We start from the raw sequence: 18,438 nt of genomic DNA, 5'->3' as shown, positions 1-18,438 counted from the left end.
AAATAAATTATATTACACAATTTATACCATCATACAACTGGTTCGTAAATAAATATCTGTAAATAATTGAGACAATTCTTCAATTATAAAAATACTGTAAAATAGCGAATACCGTTGAATGCCGTTTGTCAAATAAATAAACTTACTTGACGATCCACAATGTTCATAATTCTTGATTAAAAATAATAAAAATTACATACTTCTACTTACTTTGTATTCAGAAATTCGTTTTCAAAGTAGTGTTGTAAAAACTTGAATTACTGTGTATATTCAGATGCATCATCCAATAGAATAAGAATCTTAATGTGATGTCATAATTATGTATATACAAATTTTCGTTTACATGTTCTTATATACGCCAAATAATTTATTTGGTTATTATATTACAAGTTAGTTACAAATATATATAAACAGATGCTCTAAGGAAAGCTTTAATGCAACGTACTACTTACTTTCAACGGCATTCGTATAAATTAAACGAGAGGTAACACATTCGTTGTAAAATAATTTTTAAAAAACAGCAAAATTTTCTTAAGAAATTAAAAAAAAAAATTGTTTTATACGGATTCAATAACACCAAAATTTTATTACTATTTCAAAATTACTTGTATTCTCTAAAATTAAAACTCGGCGCTACCTCATAGCATTCGGAATTAAATTTGCTGTGTCCTTAAAGGACGAATTCCACTATAAATATCGCTACCCGATTAGCATAACCAGTATCAAGCATTTCTGCAGTATAATAATTTATTCATATTTTCTGCCAAAACAAAGTTAAATTTAAATATAATCTGATAGAAAACACTAAAATTAATTGATTTTTCTCAGGATTGTTTCCCCCTCCACAATGAAAAGTCGTATATGAATGATTCGTTAATTTAAAATATATCCTCTCCACCTCAAATTAAAAGGGCCTTGCTCCTGTACGTTATGCTTTTCGTGATAACAAAATAGTCACGCTAGTCATCTGTGTTATTGTCTCCGTACTGGAGAAAATATTTGAATTGAAATCTAAACTTGATGTTCCTATATATTAAACTGAACTTCTTCTAAGCTCAGTCTCTGCATTCGTCTATGCAACACTGTTCTCGAGATTTAAAAAGGACAGTCAGACAGACAGTAGGACTTTATGGGTTTATAATTTCTTGAAATTGCTGCCAAATATACGCTTTAAAGTTAAAGTAAGTTTCTTCAATTCACTACCTTTTGCAATCATTTAAATCACGGTTTTCTATTAAAAAACTATAACAGAATACCTCAATTACATCACAGTATTCACTCTATTATTGACTAATATATTCCATATTTCGCGATAAACACAAATCAGTGAGAAATGTTCCTGATAATTTCTCATAATTTGTCTTAAAATTATAAATTAGAATATTATTTTTACTCTAGAAATAACATAAGTACTGAAGTTTTTATTGTAGGAAAAATTTCTTATTCAAGGTAAACTTCAATTTAAACAGAGTATGAACACAACACCGCGTTACATTAAACATTACAACGTTAAAAAGTTTATTAATTTAGGAATAAAATACTGTAAGTGTAATTAATATACAGGAATATCACGCTACTTTCTCGAGTAATAAAGTTATTTTTTTTCTGTTAAGTTGATTATTTTCTCAATAGATTAGTTTATATGCAAAACACGCAAGGAAAACAATATATAACAATTACCCAAGTTTCATGTAGATTACGTAACTCATCTGTGCAATTTATATAAGAAGAGGAGGGGAAATTATCGTCGGTAATTACCGTATTTAAAACAATGTAATTTATAAATTCTTAACGTTTTTCGTCTCGTGGACCCCTAAAATTCCCATAACAAGATGGACCTCGGACGACTGGTTGAGAAACTCGTGATATACAGTACCTATGCTCTTGATTTTTATCATGTGATCAACTTTTTCTATATTGTTTTTAGTGAATTAATAAAATACAGAGTAGTGAAAAAGTGTTGTGTCTTGTGATTTTTCACGACTGAAGGAGGGAAAATCATTGTACAGTCTAAATTCTTGTCTAACCGAACGATTTTACTTGATATATTAATTATAGAGTTTATACTAATTTAATACAGTTCGCAGCTATTAACGATTGGAAATAATTTTGCAAAAGTTAATGTAAATTCTGTTTCTCTCATTTAATTTCTCTGCTTCGTTATTATGTGATTGTGTAAATATAAAAATCTATAATTTCAAATTAAATATTAAAATTACAATTTATTATGATAAATAAATTAAGTCTTTAATATATGGTTTATACAAAATTAAAATTCTGCTGGCACCATTTTATTTTAGAAATTTTTTTATCTTTTTAACTATTATAAAATGGTAAGGAGCTTAATATTGGTCGTCGGGAAGGGTTTTCACAGTTAATAAAGCGTTATTATATTGATATTCATTCTGTAAATTTTAATGTTTCTTAGATTAATTACCGCACGACATTGTAATAACTACAATTATAAAGAATTGCCTTCTAGAAAATTGCAAATGTGACAATTAAAAATGAAAAGTTATAATGAAAATTATCTTAAAAACGTAATTTTTTAAATATATAAATTATATTTTTACTGCATTATTAAAAATAAGATATTCAGATCGTTACTTATATTTAATTAAGTTAATTATTAAAATTATTTTTACTCATATTTACTTAATTAAATTTTTAAATTTTAGTCGATTATTTTTCAGCTTAACTTAAAAAAATATTGTGATGCAACAAAGAAGAATAATACTACTGGATGTCTGTCCGTTTCTTTCGATTTTAACGAAGAAAGATATATCATAAATCATATTTTCTACATCTTCTAGCAGGAAGTGTGCTCTTACCTGGCAGGTTTAGGAGAAATGAAATAAGTACTAAATTGGTGAGTTACGTAATCCGAGAGTTGTCTCTTGTGGTTTTTCGAGACTGAAGGAGGGAAAATTGTTATTATAGAATTAAAATCGCTACTATTTTCTGGATCTTTGGACATTAATCGTACAAAGGTCATGTGATGTGTTAGAACACATCACATGACGGCCTTATCTTCCATTACAGAAGTACAAAGAAAACAATATAATTGTGATTACGTGATATTTGTCAGCAATGAAACAATCTCTGACATTTAATCGTTTGTTATGAGTAATTAAAACAAATATTTTGTAAAGATATTACAAAACTTTTAGCACTTAAAGGTAAAACTGTATGATGTTTCAAGGTTAGTAATTACTAATTATATCTATATATGATGGGGACAGGAGAAATTTTATGGAGTTCCTTAATGAAATAGTCTGTATTTAGTCATTTATGATGCAGAATTAATGATAATTCTTGGATAACCTATAGAATTGTGAAAACGTAATCACCAATAATCTCCATGCGATGACATTTACAGTTATTACAAATCTCCTCTAACTAACAGAAACCGCAATTTTAGAGGCAATTTTAGATGAGAGTGAGACAATATACCCGGGGTCAGAGTGTCTATAATCAGTGATAAGCCTTTTACAATTTTCTTACCCATGGTACATAGTGGACAATAGTATCACGCAGCCATTTGATGGTTAATTGGGAAAAGGCCCAGGAGTTGGAAATAAATTTAACGGAAGAATGAGTCACACTTCCCGACAGAAGATAAATAAACCTTCGAGACCCTTCCACATCAGACGAGAGAACGAAACGAATTCAACCAAAAAACACCCGACCGATAAAGAAATCATTGTCCAAGTAGTCCAACAGAGAAAGCATTTCAGAGTTATTTAACAAGGAAGCGACAGGGAAAATGAACTTAAGAAACAGACACTAAGAACTTAACGTATAAAAACTGCCAACTCATAAAAATCTAATGTGCGCGGAGAGGAACCTTAAGAAGTGGGTCAATCCAAAAAACAATGAACTAAAGTCATTTTCCCTAAAGGAAAGGGAAAAAATAAAAATAACAAATGAACCTAACGAAGATAAAGCGTGTACAGACACACGTGGAGACAAATAAACAGAACCAAAGTTAAAAAAAAAAACAGAACAATTTTTCTTACATGACAACTCCGGCTCCCACGTACCTGGAATTTCTCCAACCAAAACAATCCTCTTGACCTAGATAGAGAACACTTTTACTCTGTAAACACGACACGTGTATCATAAATAATCCGTGGCAGTTTTGCACGCGACGTTAATAAGCGTTTTTTTACGCGACCAATTTTTAACGTATGCGCGTCATTCAAATATGATAAGCCCTTATCGTCTTTCTACTCCTTTCCTGTAATATTAAGCAATTAGCTATTATATTTACTTCCTGCTGATGTCACATTTGATCTGCTATCCCATGGTGTTAAAATCTAGCATTTTTCTTAAAGATCTAAATATCTACAGTACATTAATTTATTCATATTTTCTACCATAACAAGGATAAATTTAAATATAGTCTGACAGAAAACACTTAAATTTATTGATTTGCAGGGTAGAAGGGTTTGATAGCATTATAAATTTCACTGAGTTCCATACAGCACTTCTGCTAAAATTCAGTAATTTAAATAAGCTAAATCTTAAACAAAAATTAAATATAAATGCACTTAAAAGTAACAGTATTAACTCCACTATTGGAACTGTTATATCCAGAAGTGATTTAATCAAGTTCAAGTTGATTTCTTTGGATGAAACTTACTTATCGAAATTATTGAATTTTACAGTTAATTACAGTTAAATAAACGAAAATAAAATATACATTTCATTGTTAAAATAATGTATTTAGTTCACCTAGTGAACTAAATAAAGAACATTATTTTTGATCTGTAAGATTATATATCTGCATCCATATATTGAAGTATAATAAGTCCTGTTAATATATAAAAAGTACTAGTAAACAAAATAAATTTTAAATTAATTAAGAGTCTCTTCTTTAAAAATCAGTAGTTTTAAAGTAATTTTTCATACTTCAGATTTAACTGAAGTTTTCCTTGTAGAATAAATTTATCTAATTCAAGGTAAACTTCAATTGAGTGTGAGATACGACTTCTACAAATAGAAAATACCTTCATGGAATATTCGTAAATAATTAACTGCAACGTTAATTAATGATACGAGACAATGTTATTTTTTTTTAACCATATAAATTTTAAATTTATTTTAGTTTCATTAACAAATGTTAAAAACATTTTATCAGCAAAAATAACTCTTTTTGTGTAACGTGTCTTTGCGCTTATACAGTATATTGTTTACAGTAAAACATTTCTGACTTTGCTTAAATAAATGTTTGACGTTATTTACACATAGAACCTAAAATACCTACTTAAATAAATAATGTAAAATAAATAAGATTATTCGAATATTATTGAATTTATGTTATTTCTAACGACATCGAAAAGATTCACTTACTGATAAGTTTTTTGAAAGCTTTCAAGGCATTTTCATCCCAAAGAAATTCTTCTTTCTCTTCTTCAAATATGGAATTTTTTATTTCTATTATACTCACTTGATGCTATCGATTTAAAAATAAATTATATTACACATTTATATCATCATACAGCTCGTTCGCTAATAAATATCTCTTTAAATAATTCAGACACTGGTTGGGGGGGCGCTATAGTTGCTGAGGCAGTTGGCGTGTTTTGAAGTGAAGTTGTACCTGTTGCGGCCCTTTTATTATGGATAAATTTGTCAAATCTAAAGAGTGTGCGGATCGGGATAGTGCCAAAAGAAAGGAAGCAGCTCTTGAGAAGAGCGCAAGGATATTAAGAACACCACCAGGTAAACGTTTGCGGTCCTGTTCCACTGAAAGTGCTGTTAAAGCGAGAGACACTAGAAAGAATTTGGATAAAGAATTATTCTTAGAAGAGATAAGAGGTATGTTGAGTGAAATGAAGGATGCTATAGAATTAAAAATAGAGACGGAATTACGTTTAGTAAAAGACAATTTTGTGCAAATGAACGATAAGATTAATATACTGACGGAGAGAATCCGTGCACGACTGAGGAAATGACAGTAACAATATGCAAATTATTACTACTCTAACCAAAAGAGTTAACACACTTGAAAGCAATCTAAGGAAAAGAAATTTGGTATTGTTTAATGTGGAGTTGAATGATAGGGAAAATCTTTTTTGATACAGTATCGAAGTTAATTCGGAATGTTGTTGGGTTTATCGAATGTCCTTTTTGACTGTCAGACTTACGAAAAATACCAGAAATAATACGATGGTTTTGGTTACCTGCATTTCCATGCAAGCGAAAAGAGATATATTGAGCAGCTGGAAGAGTAATTGTATCAAATTGGATGTTTCTGACTGGAGGAAGGCAGTGCGCATAAGGGAGGACCTTTCCGTTGAATGTAGAGAGAAGAGAAAACTACAGATGGATAATTTAAGACAGGCCAGAAAGGAGGGGAAAATTGCATATTTCAAAGGTGATAAATTAGTGATAGATGGAAACATTCGCAGGGTTGACAGGAATAAAGATGAGGATAGCTGTGTCAGTGATTTTTTTTTAGGAGTAAGCATGATTCATTAAAAGTTCTCAGTTGGAACATGAACGGATGGAAGAAGGAATATGAAATGGAGTATTGGAGCATTGTGAGAAAGTTTCATATCACTTGTTGGATGGAAACCTGGTTGGGTGAATTAGATTCAAGAAAGCCACCGACAGATGTAAGTAATGACTACGAATTTTATAAGATTAACGCTATTAGTATATTCGATAAAGGGCAAAAAAGTGGTGGGATGGTACTGATGATTGATAAAGATTTGAAAGAGATGGTGGTTCGTCCCGTTGAAGATTGGTTGTTTGAAGTACACTGGAAAAATATTAAGTTAATTTTTGTTTATATTAGAGTAGAAGTTTATGTTAAATGTTATAAGTTACTTGAGTCATTGTTTGATTCTTTTCAAAATGAAGAAATATATTTATTGGGCGATTTTAATGGCAGAATTGGAACTTTGAATGAAATGGAGTGGGGAGGCAGTGTTTCTCCCTTATTGGATTATAGCGTGTAGCGGAACTCGCAAGATAAATGCATCAATAAGATAGGTTTGAAGTTAGTGGAATTGTGTCAAGCAAAAGGGTTGATGATTGTAAATGGTCGAGTTAAAGAGGATGTACAGGGAAAATATACTTTTTCCTAGCACTTGGCTAAAAGTGTAATTGACTATCTCTGTATAAACGGTCTGGCAGCTGAGAAATTACTGTACTTTACTTTAGTATAGATGACTGTATTGAGTCTGATCATATGATGCTGCATCTTGAAGTTTCTACCAAAGGGTTGGAGAAAAAAGGCTACTCTAGACAATCGGTCCAGTTTAATAGACAATGGAAGAAAGAATGGCAAGCTTGAGCAAATTAAATAATCTTACTGTTATGGTGTCTGGTATAATGGATAAATTTAGATACAGAGAAAAAGGAGTTAAACTCTTCTCTAGGAATAATTCAAAGTGGTTTGATGACGAGTGCTTAGAACAAAAGGCTGATGTGAAAAATACGCTCAGGAGATGAAGGAGACTTGGAGAGGATTGGAGATTGGAAGAATATTTATTATCGAAACAAAATTTCAGAGTGCTATGTAAAAGTAAGAAACAGGAATATTTGACCAGTTTTAATCAACTGCTTTGAAAGTGTAAGTCATGTCAAATGTTTTGGAAATGCATTCGTAAATTACAAGGTAGAAGTAAATTCCGTATACTGGAGGAGATTAAAACTGAATTGCTTGTGCATTTTAAAACTTTACTGTTTAGTGATAACATAGATAAGGAAATTGTTTGTTTGGAGATAATAACTGTAGGTTATCTTGACAGGGATATTTCTCTCGAAGAATTAGATATTGCTTTAAGTGAGGCAAGGTCAGGTAAAGCAGCTGGCTCGGATGGTATTCCGATGGAATGTTTGAAACTGGTAGATGAGCGATTGCGACAGAAGCTGTTGGATATTTTTGATGAAGTCCTGGCAACCGGAATTTACCCTGACGGTTGAAAAATGGTGAGAATATTTCCCATTTCTAAATCAGGAGATATAAACAATACAAGCAACTACAGAGGAATCGCATTGTTAAGGACAGTTTATATTTCTGGAAATAGTAGATTATCACAAATTCCGTCCGGATTCTTTAAGAAATTGCACAATTTGACTGAAATTAATGCAGTGTTTTGTTCTATTTCTTCAATCGAGGAAGATACATTTTCTGACTTGTTTAATTTGAAAATTGTTCATTTAGATTTTAACCGAATCGAACACCTCCAGCCAAATCTTCTAAGAAATAATAAACTTTTGAAAGAATTTTCTTGTTCGAATTATAAAATATCGACACTTCCAACAGGAATTTTTTATGGACTTTCTGAACTGCGACACTTACATTTAGGAGAAAACCGGTTAGAAAATCTTCCCGAAAATATTTTTCAGAATTTGTCGTCATTGCAGATTCTCGTTTTATCAAAAAATCGCCTGACATTTTTACACGAAAACAACTTCCTCCCATTGACCAGATTAACGAATCTCGGTCTATCCTACACCAATTTAACTAAAATTATTGGTGAGCGTCCTTTTGGCAGCAGCAAGCATCTGAAGTATCTGAATTTAAATAATGCAGGTTTGATACAATGGCCGGTGATAAATTGGACATTATATAATTTAACTATAGTCGATTTCTCAAATAATTATTTTGAAATCGTGAAATTACCAATTTACACTCCAAATGGCATAAAAATGTATCTTTTTAATTGTACAATCAAAACAATTTATATGGATGAGTGGAAATATGGATTTCAAATGCCAACTTATTATTTAAGTAATAATGAAATTACTTGTGATCACAAACTGCAGCAATTCGTTTTTGCTCTTAAATCAAATATAGAAGTGGCAAAGGAAATGTTTCCAGATATAGAGAAAAAGAAATGTTTCGGAGAAGAAAGGAATTTGCTGGATAATACATCTCTCGTAGTCATAGGAAATTATAGTCCGATGAATTGCGAATGTTTTGCCGAACAAAATCACGTGTTTGTGAATTGTTCCGGAAAAGGAATCAACGGAATTCCCGAAGTTCTCGTCTCGAATGCGAAGATTGTCGATTTGAGTAATAATTACATAAAAGATTTGTCAAGGATCGATTGTGTGACGTTGAAAAACGTCACTCATCTACGTCTGAGAAATAATTCTTTAAGTAATATTTCGGATTATGTTCTTTTGCCAAAATTGATATACCTCATGTTGGACAGAAACCGGTTAACCGAATTATCTTCTGGCTTAATGAATTTGATCGATGTTTCTCCAGAATTTAAAGTCTATTTATCGGAAAACAATTGGAATTGCCATTGCCATTCGCAATTTTCTAAGGACTGGCTTGTTAGAAACCGGCAGAAGATTGCAGATTTCTTCCATGTTTTCTGCGCGAGGAATTCGTTTTCTGTGTCTTCCATCCAAATTGTTTGTAATGACGGATGCACATAAATTCCAGAAGTTAATTTGGCATCTTCAGTAAATGATTCTTCTTCGAACGAAAATTGATTGAATGAAGTTCTGTTTCAGGATGGAAAATCGCGGTGAGTTCTCTTACTTCGCTAGTATTAATAGGCGTGATTATTGTTGTTATCATCGTTTATTATCGCAGAATTCGAAATGACAAGGAAGAGCCAAAGAATAATCAAGACGATGCGATTTATTACAATGTTATTTACACTTGACGAATTCTGTTTCCGATGATAACGTAATTTACGGTATCGGTTCAAAATTTCTCCTTTTCTAACAATAGTTATGTCTCGTCTTTGATGACGTACAATACATTTCAAAAACAGTTCTTCAAAATAAAAACAATCGCTACTTACAGAAATAGCAGTCGGAAGGCGAGGAGTTATCTATTTATTAAGGTCTCGGGAACACCTATAACCCTAATCGCCTACAACAATCGATCACCTGACCGATTATTCAAGCCTAAAGCTATAAAAGATGTTTCTTTTCCCCCTCAGGAGAATCTCTTATCGAAAGTGGGTCTAACGCCATCGCAGACCATCCCGTAGAATCTACAAAGTCGCCATCGCTCCGATCCTTGATTACCAGTGTCAAACACGTTCAGTCGCGAAATTTTATAATTGTGCAAATCTTGGATACCTACGAACAATACTTGGATATCTACGTGCCACTAACGGACTCGAATCACCGTGGAAACCTATAAAGAGGTATGAAACAACCCTGTAAACTCTCTCTCGAGCCCCTGCGTGTTTTAGCGTCGAAAAATCAGTATTTGTACGTCTTGTCGATCTTGATTATTCTAATAAATCTTGTTTTATCTGTTAAACGGTATTTTCTTTGACTTGAATATCGCTTTCGTCTTATCGTCGACTCCATCTCACCTCCCCTCCACTCGCCTGACAGAAAAGGTTTTCACCCTCGGGACCGCAAATCGTAAACTAGCCATCTTGACAAGTGAACAGATCAACGACTTGTTGCCGGAAAGGGAGGTGATGACTTCCTCCTACCTCCCTGGCAGTTCACAATTATATTAAAAAAGTACAAAAATAATTCAAATATTTAAGAGAATTATATTTAAATTTTCATATTTTATTATTGTATATATTATATGTCAGTAACGTCCGGATCAAACATTTCGATGGCATTTCTCTAAAACATTCTCATTGGTGCATTATTTACTTAAAACAGTAAACAATTGATCACGAACAATAAAATTTAATTCATTATTCGTGAATAACATTCTGACCAGAATTGTTGATTTATTGAAAGCAGGATTTAAATTAAAATGGTAAGTGTAAAAATTTACAAATTATATTTTTGAAAATAATTATAAAAATATCTAAAAATAATATAGAAAATCGAACAGTTTATATAGATCTTGTTTTTTAAAATGAAAGATATGAATATTAATAATATCGACATATTTGTTAAAAGGCGGCTGTTTCAAGTGACAACCAAACTGTCATCGAATGCAAGATTTGTAAAAATCAGTATCCCAACCAACAACTATTCGATGACCATCTGAAGAACAATCCTGCTTGCAGCAAATTAACATGTGACGTGTGTCGAAAACAATATATGCAAATTCGAAATTTGACATTTCACAAGCGGACTCATTTAAATGAAAAGCCGTTTAAATGTGACGAATGTGAATATTCTACAATAAGCAAAGCATGGTTAAACAGACACAAAATAAGACATTCACGAACACAGTTATATAAGTGCAAGTATTGCGGTTTTCCTACTCCATGGAAAGAGAGTTTGAACAGACATCTTTTTGTGAATCATTATACAGAGTTGTCCTCTACTGATGAAGTACGTATTTCGATATATTTTTGCTAACCATTAACGTAATAAATCATCAAGAAACAATTTCATAAAATCTTGTAGATTTTGTAGTGTCATATCAAAACAATTCAGTGTTAAAAGTGCTCGAGCTGCTTGTATTTCTCACAGATTTTTACTCTGAGTTAAGTTTAAAATATCGAATGTGTACACTATTGGCGACCGATCTGGTGCGCCAATAACATCAGATAAAGTTCCGAAAGTCCGATTAGAAGTAACAGTTGATCAGGTTCGTCCGAAAAACACCTTGCGAAGATTTAGATGGTTGATGGCTGGTAGCTATCTTCCGATGCCGAACAGAGCCCTGGGTCCCATCTCGATTCAAACTTTGATGCATTGACTGATGTCCAAGTCTAATTCGATAAATATTTCCTGCTGCTAACCAACTGTCCGGATAGCGTAACGTCCCCGGGTGAACTTCTTGAAAACCCACGTCTATCTGTTCTTTTCCACATTCCGAGGGTCAACTCTCCTTTTCCCGCCTCGACCTTTACCATCTACACTAGTCGACGGCGGGTCAAATTACCAACCGGTTTTTATCCATCCAAATTCCAACTGTCGCTTTCTCAACCCTCTTCTTGTAACGGCGACAGTTGCCGGTTGAAAAAAAAGAGCAGGAATCGTGTCTCTACTCGACTCTTTTTCGACTTTCTGTTTTGTTTCTTTATTCACAAGCATTCTGATTGTAGTCTGTACAATGTGTAGTAGCCGAGGAAACTAATACACTGCGTATTTGAAAGAAAGAGATTATTATACACATAGTTAAAATACAGAAGCACGTCTCACTTTATAGAATCCTTTAAAAGGAAATTAAACGCCTCATGAAATGTTTTTATGAGGGTGTCACGATATTCTCGCCAGCACATTTATAAAAGTTTTATTGTTTCAATTCTATTTATTTTGACAACGTTTACAATGTTTAATAAAGTTGATTATAAATTACACAATTGTTTATAAAAGACGGTGAGATTCCGTATATTTAACATTATACATTTTACATTATATATGTATATACATAATATACTTTTATATTGTATTTATTATTTACATCTGTTTTATTGTATAAGGTAATTTTTGCTGCAAGTGATTAACTTTAAGTGTATAATATCTGCTCTTTATGTGAGCCGTTTCTTCTCTGATGAACTGTGGTAATCGAAACTATAAACGAATGTTATAGTTTACAGGAACAAATTTAACTTATAATAAGTAATATATAAATAGTTTTCTTACGTAGTTTTAAAATCATTTATTACAATAATAAATACATATTTAATTTATACTGAAAAATTTGATATCAAAAGTATGATTATTAAATTTTTTAAATAATTTTATGCAATAGCTTCCGCCGAAATACAGGAATTTGAAAAAATATACGTGCAAGGTGTGCAAGCAACGAGTTAACTCAGAATACGCTTTAAAAGAACACAGGAAAACACACACAGGAGAACGTCCATTCCAGTGTGACAGTTGCTCGAAAAGATTTGCAACGAAGGGAAATTTAACAACTCACAAGCTCACACAACATTCAAAACAAAAACTTACATCTCAGGTAACAAAAACGTATGCTTTAAAAAGCAATTGTATCTCGAATATTCTGTTATAAAAAATGATATCTTTATCTGTTATACTTATATCAAAAAATAATTATCGTTCAATCAATGAGTCATACGATTGTATTTTGTTTATAAAACGGACATTTATAAATTGGGCACAAATAGAATCTAATTGAAATCATAAACGTCAGAGCAGCGTGTCGATGGTATGTTTAATGTTTGATGCTCTATTATACATAATAGCCATACCTTAATCCATCAAGTTTTTTCTGATCAGCTGCGAATCACTATTCAAATTCCAAATCTACTAAGAATTCTCTAACTGCAGATATCTTTAATTCGAAACAACCCTTGTAAATTTATTTTATTATAATATTTTTCTATGATTTAATTTTCTTTAGTACAATGTACAGCATCTTTCTTTAGACAGATTCACATGTAACTATGAATTTGAATATGTAATTTCAGATTTATAAAACGATTTAGTAAATGCTTGTTAAATTTTTTTAATCGGATGATTGTAGCTTACTTAGCTTGTTTCACTGAGCTTTCTCCAATTACAGTAAAATTTTACCTTTTCGGTAATCACCATTGTGAAAAAATGCATGTAATCATCTACCGTATATGATTATCGCCTCAGATTTCAAATCTGAACATTGAGTGCAATTTAAAAAGTAAGAGAAAAACTCTAAATAGAATTGTCCAGTTAATTGTATTTTCTAATTGCGTAGCAATTTCGAAGAGAAGACACGTCACAGCGTATTTCATCTTCTGGACAGAATATTTCGCAATCTCATGTGCACAATCCTGCTGAAATCTCGTCAACAGAAGTAACTCATGAGGAACGTGTTAAAAACAATTTTGGAGAGAATCGTACTCATTCTTCTGAAACATTATACCAATGTAATCAATGTTCCTTCAGTACAAACTGGAAGAAAAATTGGTTACACCATAAGTACACTCATACTGCTGACGCTCAACCTACTTCAATGGTAATTTATGTAATATTACAATTTTTACTGATTAAGGAAATAGTTATCGATTAACTATTAACCATGTAATCACTGTTTAATCGAATAATAATTACATGATTTTATTTGGAGAAATGAGCATTAGAAAAAGATTTTTACATTGTCGGGGTTTCAGAAATATAAGAATAACATGCTGTTTTACCTGTTGTGTACAGTGAAAAGTATTTTTCCTACCAATAACTTTCGAATTATAGTTTATAAAAAAAATATGTTAGATTAGAATAAAATATGCCGAAACAGAAATATTTAATGATGTATCCTTTTTCATCCTTATAAATGAACGCTCGTAATACAGATTTACATTCCGGAAATACTTAGGTAACTTGAAAATACGGCAATACTTCATGATTTTCGAAAAGTAATATTTACGACTTTTGGGTTTTAAAGTCAGACAATAAAATCAGTAACTTATTAACTATTTAAGATATATAACGTATAAATTCATTAAAAAACCTTTAATCTATGTGTTTTTATATCAGTTATGAATTTATTATTATTAGTGTATTTAAAATTAGTTACATTAACATATCAATACAGGCGGATATTTGATCACTTTAAATGTGAATTTCAGTAAAGTAATTGACCAATATAAAAGTATTATTAAAGCATATATAAGAAAAAGCTGTTTACTGTCAATTGTTTATATTGATCGGAATGTGAAAGAGAAATCAATTGTCTTACATAAAGTGCTTTCGTTCTAACCTTAAATTGTTATTTTTGACAGGAAATTGAAGAAACAGAAGATACAGAAATATTGAAAACAGTTAGACTGATTAACAGAAGCAGATTGGAGATGGTTAAGGACAAAAAGAAATACTTAAATTTGGATAAGCCGTCAACTTCAAAATAAACTTTAGAAAAAGAATTTAAATAAATATGTATATTTTTCTACAAAATTTACAAAACTTATGTTCAAAATGAAGTATCAAATTAAGTTGAATTTTGAAATTTTCAAAAAAAATAATTCATAAAACTTCGTAAGAAGAAAGAGAAATTTTTTAAAATTTGAATTTTGCTTTAATTTGTAATGAGCGTATAATAAATAATTAAAATAGTTATTAAAGAATTAATGATGTAGAGGAAACAAAGTCTTTTTCAGTTTCTCAGTGATATAAGGTATTTCTGCATAGATTAAGTATCATCTTGCTGGGTATTGATTAAGAATTTTATGTTATAATAAGATGTTTATATTTTTGCAACAGATGGTATAAATTATGTAGAAAGTATCTATTCGTAAATATTGCGTTTATACAAATATTATTGGACTGTAATTTAAAAAAATTGTAGACCGATAAATTTTTGACTGACGTATGTCTCTATCTTTGCCTATCTGTCTTCTCTAAATCTCAAGATAGTAGTTGGACACATAAAGGACAATATTACAGTTGAAAATACAGGATGTAGGAGGCCCAGATTAACTATATGTGCATGTCCGTTTTAGAATGGAAGTAACGTTATTTGGAATCACACTTTTTCCCTCTGCGAAGTTGGGGCAGAACTCTATTGCTAACGGGAAAAGTATTATGTACAGAAATAAAACAACCACTAAAAAATTGAGAATATTGTGACTACAAGTTGCAGGCTGGCATTCTGACAAAGTCACTATAAATAATCGCTCGTTACAATTAGTTTGATTTATTTAGTTACAACAACACCACACGCGATATGCGAGAGGGATGAACTCTCGAAAACTGTTATGATATGCTATCTATTTAGGTAAAAGAAAAACCTGGAAAATTCCATGTGGTCGGCCCGTTGACGATGCCCGAACTCACAATTACCTACCTACAATTGTCGAATGGTTGTATGCACTCGGCTAGAGAAGGGCGCTTTTAGAATTAAAAAAGTATTGTTCAGATATGAAAAACCCGAGTCGTTAGATTTGGAAAATTAAATACTTATAGACTTTTCACAGAGTAACATTTCGGATTGCACACAGGCAAGTGCTATCTGCTTCCTGTCTCAGTAATAATGTAATGAGTAACTGCTGTTTCTGGTTGTATCGTTGTCACAGTAATTAAGTAAATGTAACACACACACACACACACATATATATATATATATATATATATATAAATTTGAAATAATTATTTAATTTCTAATTTTGTTATATTTTATGACAAAAGAGGGCGCTACGTGTACATCAAACAAATCGAATGTGAATAAAAATTAATTGATTTACAGAAATTCAATATATATTTTGAAATGGAATGCGCGCCATTATCTAAGTTAGGAAAATTTAAACAAAATTGCCAAGATCTGTAGCAACTGGTCGAAAGGCCTAGAAGTGTATAGCAAACAAACATCCAAACTAACTTTTTGATTTATACAGACAGATTTATGTTATTGTAAATTTAATATGTAAAATATAATTTATAAATAGTCACGCAGTTTTTATCATAAGCATTACAAAGTGGATCTGGAAAGAATCCTGGCAAGTTTCTTCCTCATCATATGGCCTCTCTATTGTGTGCCTGGCTGAACTCTTGATAAGATTTAATAAGTTTGTCAAAATGCAAAAAGCAAGACTATAGTAATGCTGGCAAAAAGTGTAAAAATAACGAAGTAAATGTTAATCAAACAATCTATTATTACATTCGTAATCGAAAAGTTATAATTTGTTTTAGTGAAATACAGTAGAGCATCGATTATCTGACTCAATTGGGGACTGGGGTTGGTCGGATAACTGAAAAAACTGATAACCGAAAAGTATGAAAAATACACTATTAGTATAGTATATTAGTATATCCCATGTAATTAATACATAAGTATATCGCTGTTAACCTACTTCGCGTTAAATTTTCATCGATGTTAAGCCTAACAAAATTTTTTTTAAAATGAAATATCTGCATAAAATTTCCACCTTAAGCATACACGCCTGTTCGAAAAACACGTGACCGGAGAAGAAACAATACAATTATACGCTTTAAAAGTTTCTTCCTATTTGCGAGACTTTGAAAGACAGAAAAACGGCACTTTCACTTAATTTTCCAACAATTGTGACGTGTAGTTGACACTTCACAATTCTTTTTATGGTATTTGATTCTAACAAATTGGAAGCAGTAGATGACGAAAAAAAATTGCGATAGATTCTCTTCGAAAAATATTGAAATTTATCGAAAAGTCAACGATCTGTTACAGAAGATTCGAATGTTAATAATAATTGCTCTGCATTGTAGAATATTACTTTCCTCCCATAAGCAAAGTAGTGTCTGATTAATTCATTATAAAACTGACTTTATGTTTAATCTAAAACGTTTTTTTTCTAATTATTATATTTTTCTGAGTATAATTCGTACTTAAAATTCACTACAAAAGTACACAAAATTAATACTTCATACACCTATATTGAAATAAACAAAATTATCTTTCATAGTAACAAATGCAAAATAACAACGATTTATTGGCAAGTCCTGATTAAATTGATAAAAGTAAATATATTTGAATTGTCGTAATTACACAATTCGTCAAGTGTAATCATTGTAATAAATCAATTCTTCTTCATTAGCCTTTTGCCCTTTCTCGACATTTCTTTTCCTGCTACAATAAACAATGGCAACAACAATAGCCACACCTAATAACATTAGAGAAGTAAGAACTGCCACGGCGATTTTCCATCTAAAAGCACTATTAACTTCGTCTGAACGCACGAATTTTGTAAACGTAAAATTTACTGACGACACCAAATTATCTTCTAGAATTTGTTTACGTCGAGCATTAGAAACAATTTCGATGAAAGACACAGAAGACAAATTTCTTCTGCAGTAAATATCGGAAAAATCGGCAATTTTCTGTCTGTTTCTAAGTAACAAGTCGTTAGTAAAAAGCGAATGGCAATCGCAGGTCAAATTGTTTCTAGATAAGTAAATCTTAAATTCCGGAGAAACGTCGATCAGGTTCATCAATCCGGAAGGTAATTGTATTAACCGTTTTTCCGTCCAACATGAGATATATCAGGTTTGGCAAAAGAACATAATCCGAAATTTTACTTATTGAATTATTACCCAGATAGAGATGAGTGACTTTTTTCCACTTCACATAATCGATATTTGACAAATTTTTTATGTAATTATTACTGAAATCGACAATCGTCGCATTCGGGACGAGAACTTCGGGAATTTTGTTGATTCCCAATCCAGAACAATTCACAATCACGTGATTTTTTTATGCAGAACAATCGCAATCCATCGGACAATAAATACCTAGGACTACGAACGATGTATTCTCAAGCAACTTTCTTTCTTCTCCGAAATATTTCGTGTTCTCTATGTCTGGAATCATTCTCTTTGCCACTTCTATATTTGGTTTAAAGGCAGAAACGAATCGCTGCAGTTTGTGATCACAAGTGATTTCATTATTACTTAAAAATCATAAGTTGGTATTTGAAATTCATATTTCCTGCTATCCATGTAAATTGTTCTGATTTTATATTTAGACAGATTAATTGCCATGCGATTTGGTGTGTAAATTCGCAAATTGAATTTTTCAAAATTATTATTTGAAAAATCGACTTTAGTCAAGTTGTATTCCATCCAATTTTTACTGGCCATTGTGCCAACCCATTACGTAAATTCAGATAACTC

General features: G+C 31.3%; 1 protein-coding gene across 1 annotated transcript; it reads left to right on the top strand.

Moving 5' to 3' along the window:
* Nucleotides 1-7,941: 7,941 nt before the first annotated feature.
* Nucleotides 7,942-9,408, top strand: LOC136987943 (insulin-like growth factor-binding protein complex acid labile subunit). The gene has a single exon (XM_067285711.1). It carries the CDS (start codon nucleotides 7,942-7,944, stop codon nucleotides 9,406-9,408), a length of 1,467 nt encoding a protein of 488 aa, XP_067141812.1.
* Nucleotides 9,409-18,438: the final 9,030 nt, after the last annotated feature.

Source organism: Centruroides vittatus, unplaced genomic scaffold (genome assembly GCF_030686945.1).
Source record: "Centruroides vittatus isolate TY-2023 unplaced genomic scaffold, ASM3068694v2 scaffold_2931, whole genome shotgun sequence".
Lineage (NCBI taxonomy): Eukaryota > Metazoa > Arthropoda > Arachnida > Scorpiones > Buthidae > Centruroides > Centruroides vittatus.
Note: the sequence above shows the minus strand (reverse complement) of the source record. Positions and strands in the feature narration are given on the sequence as shown.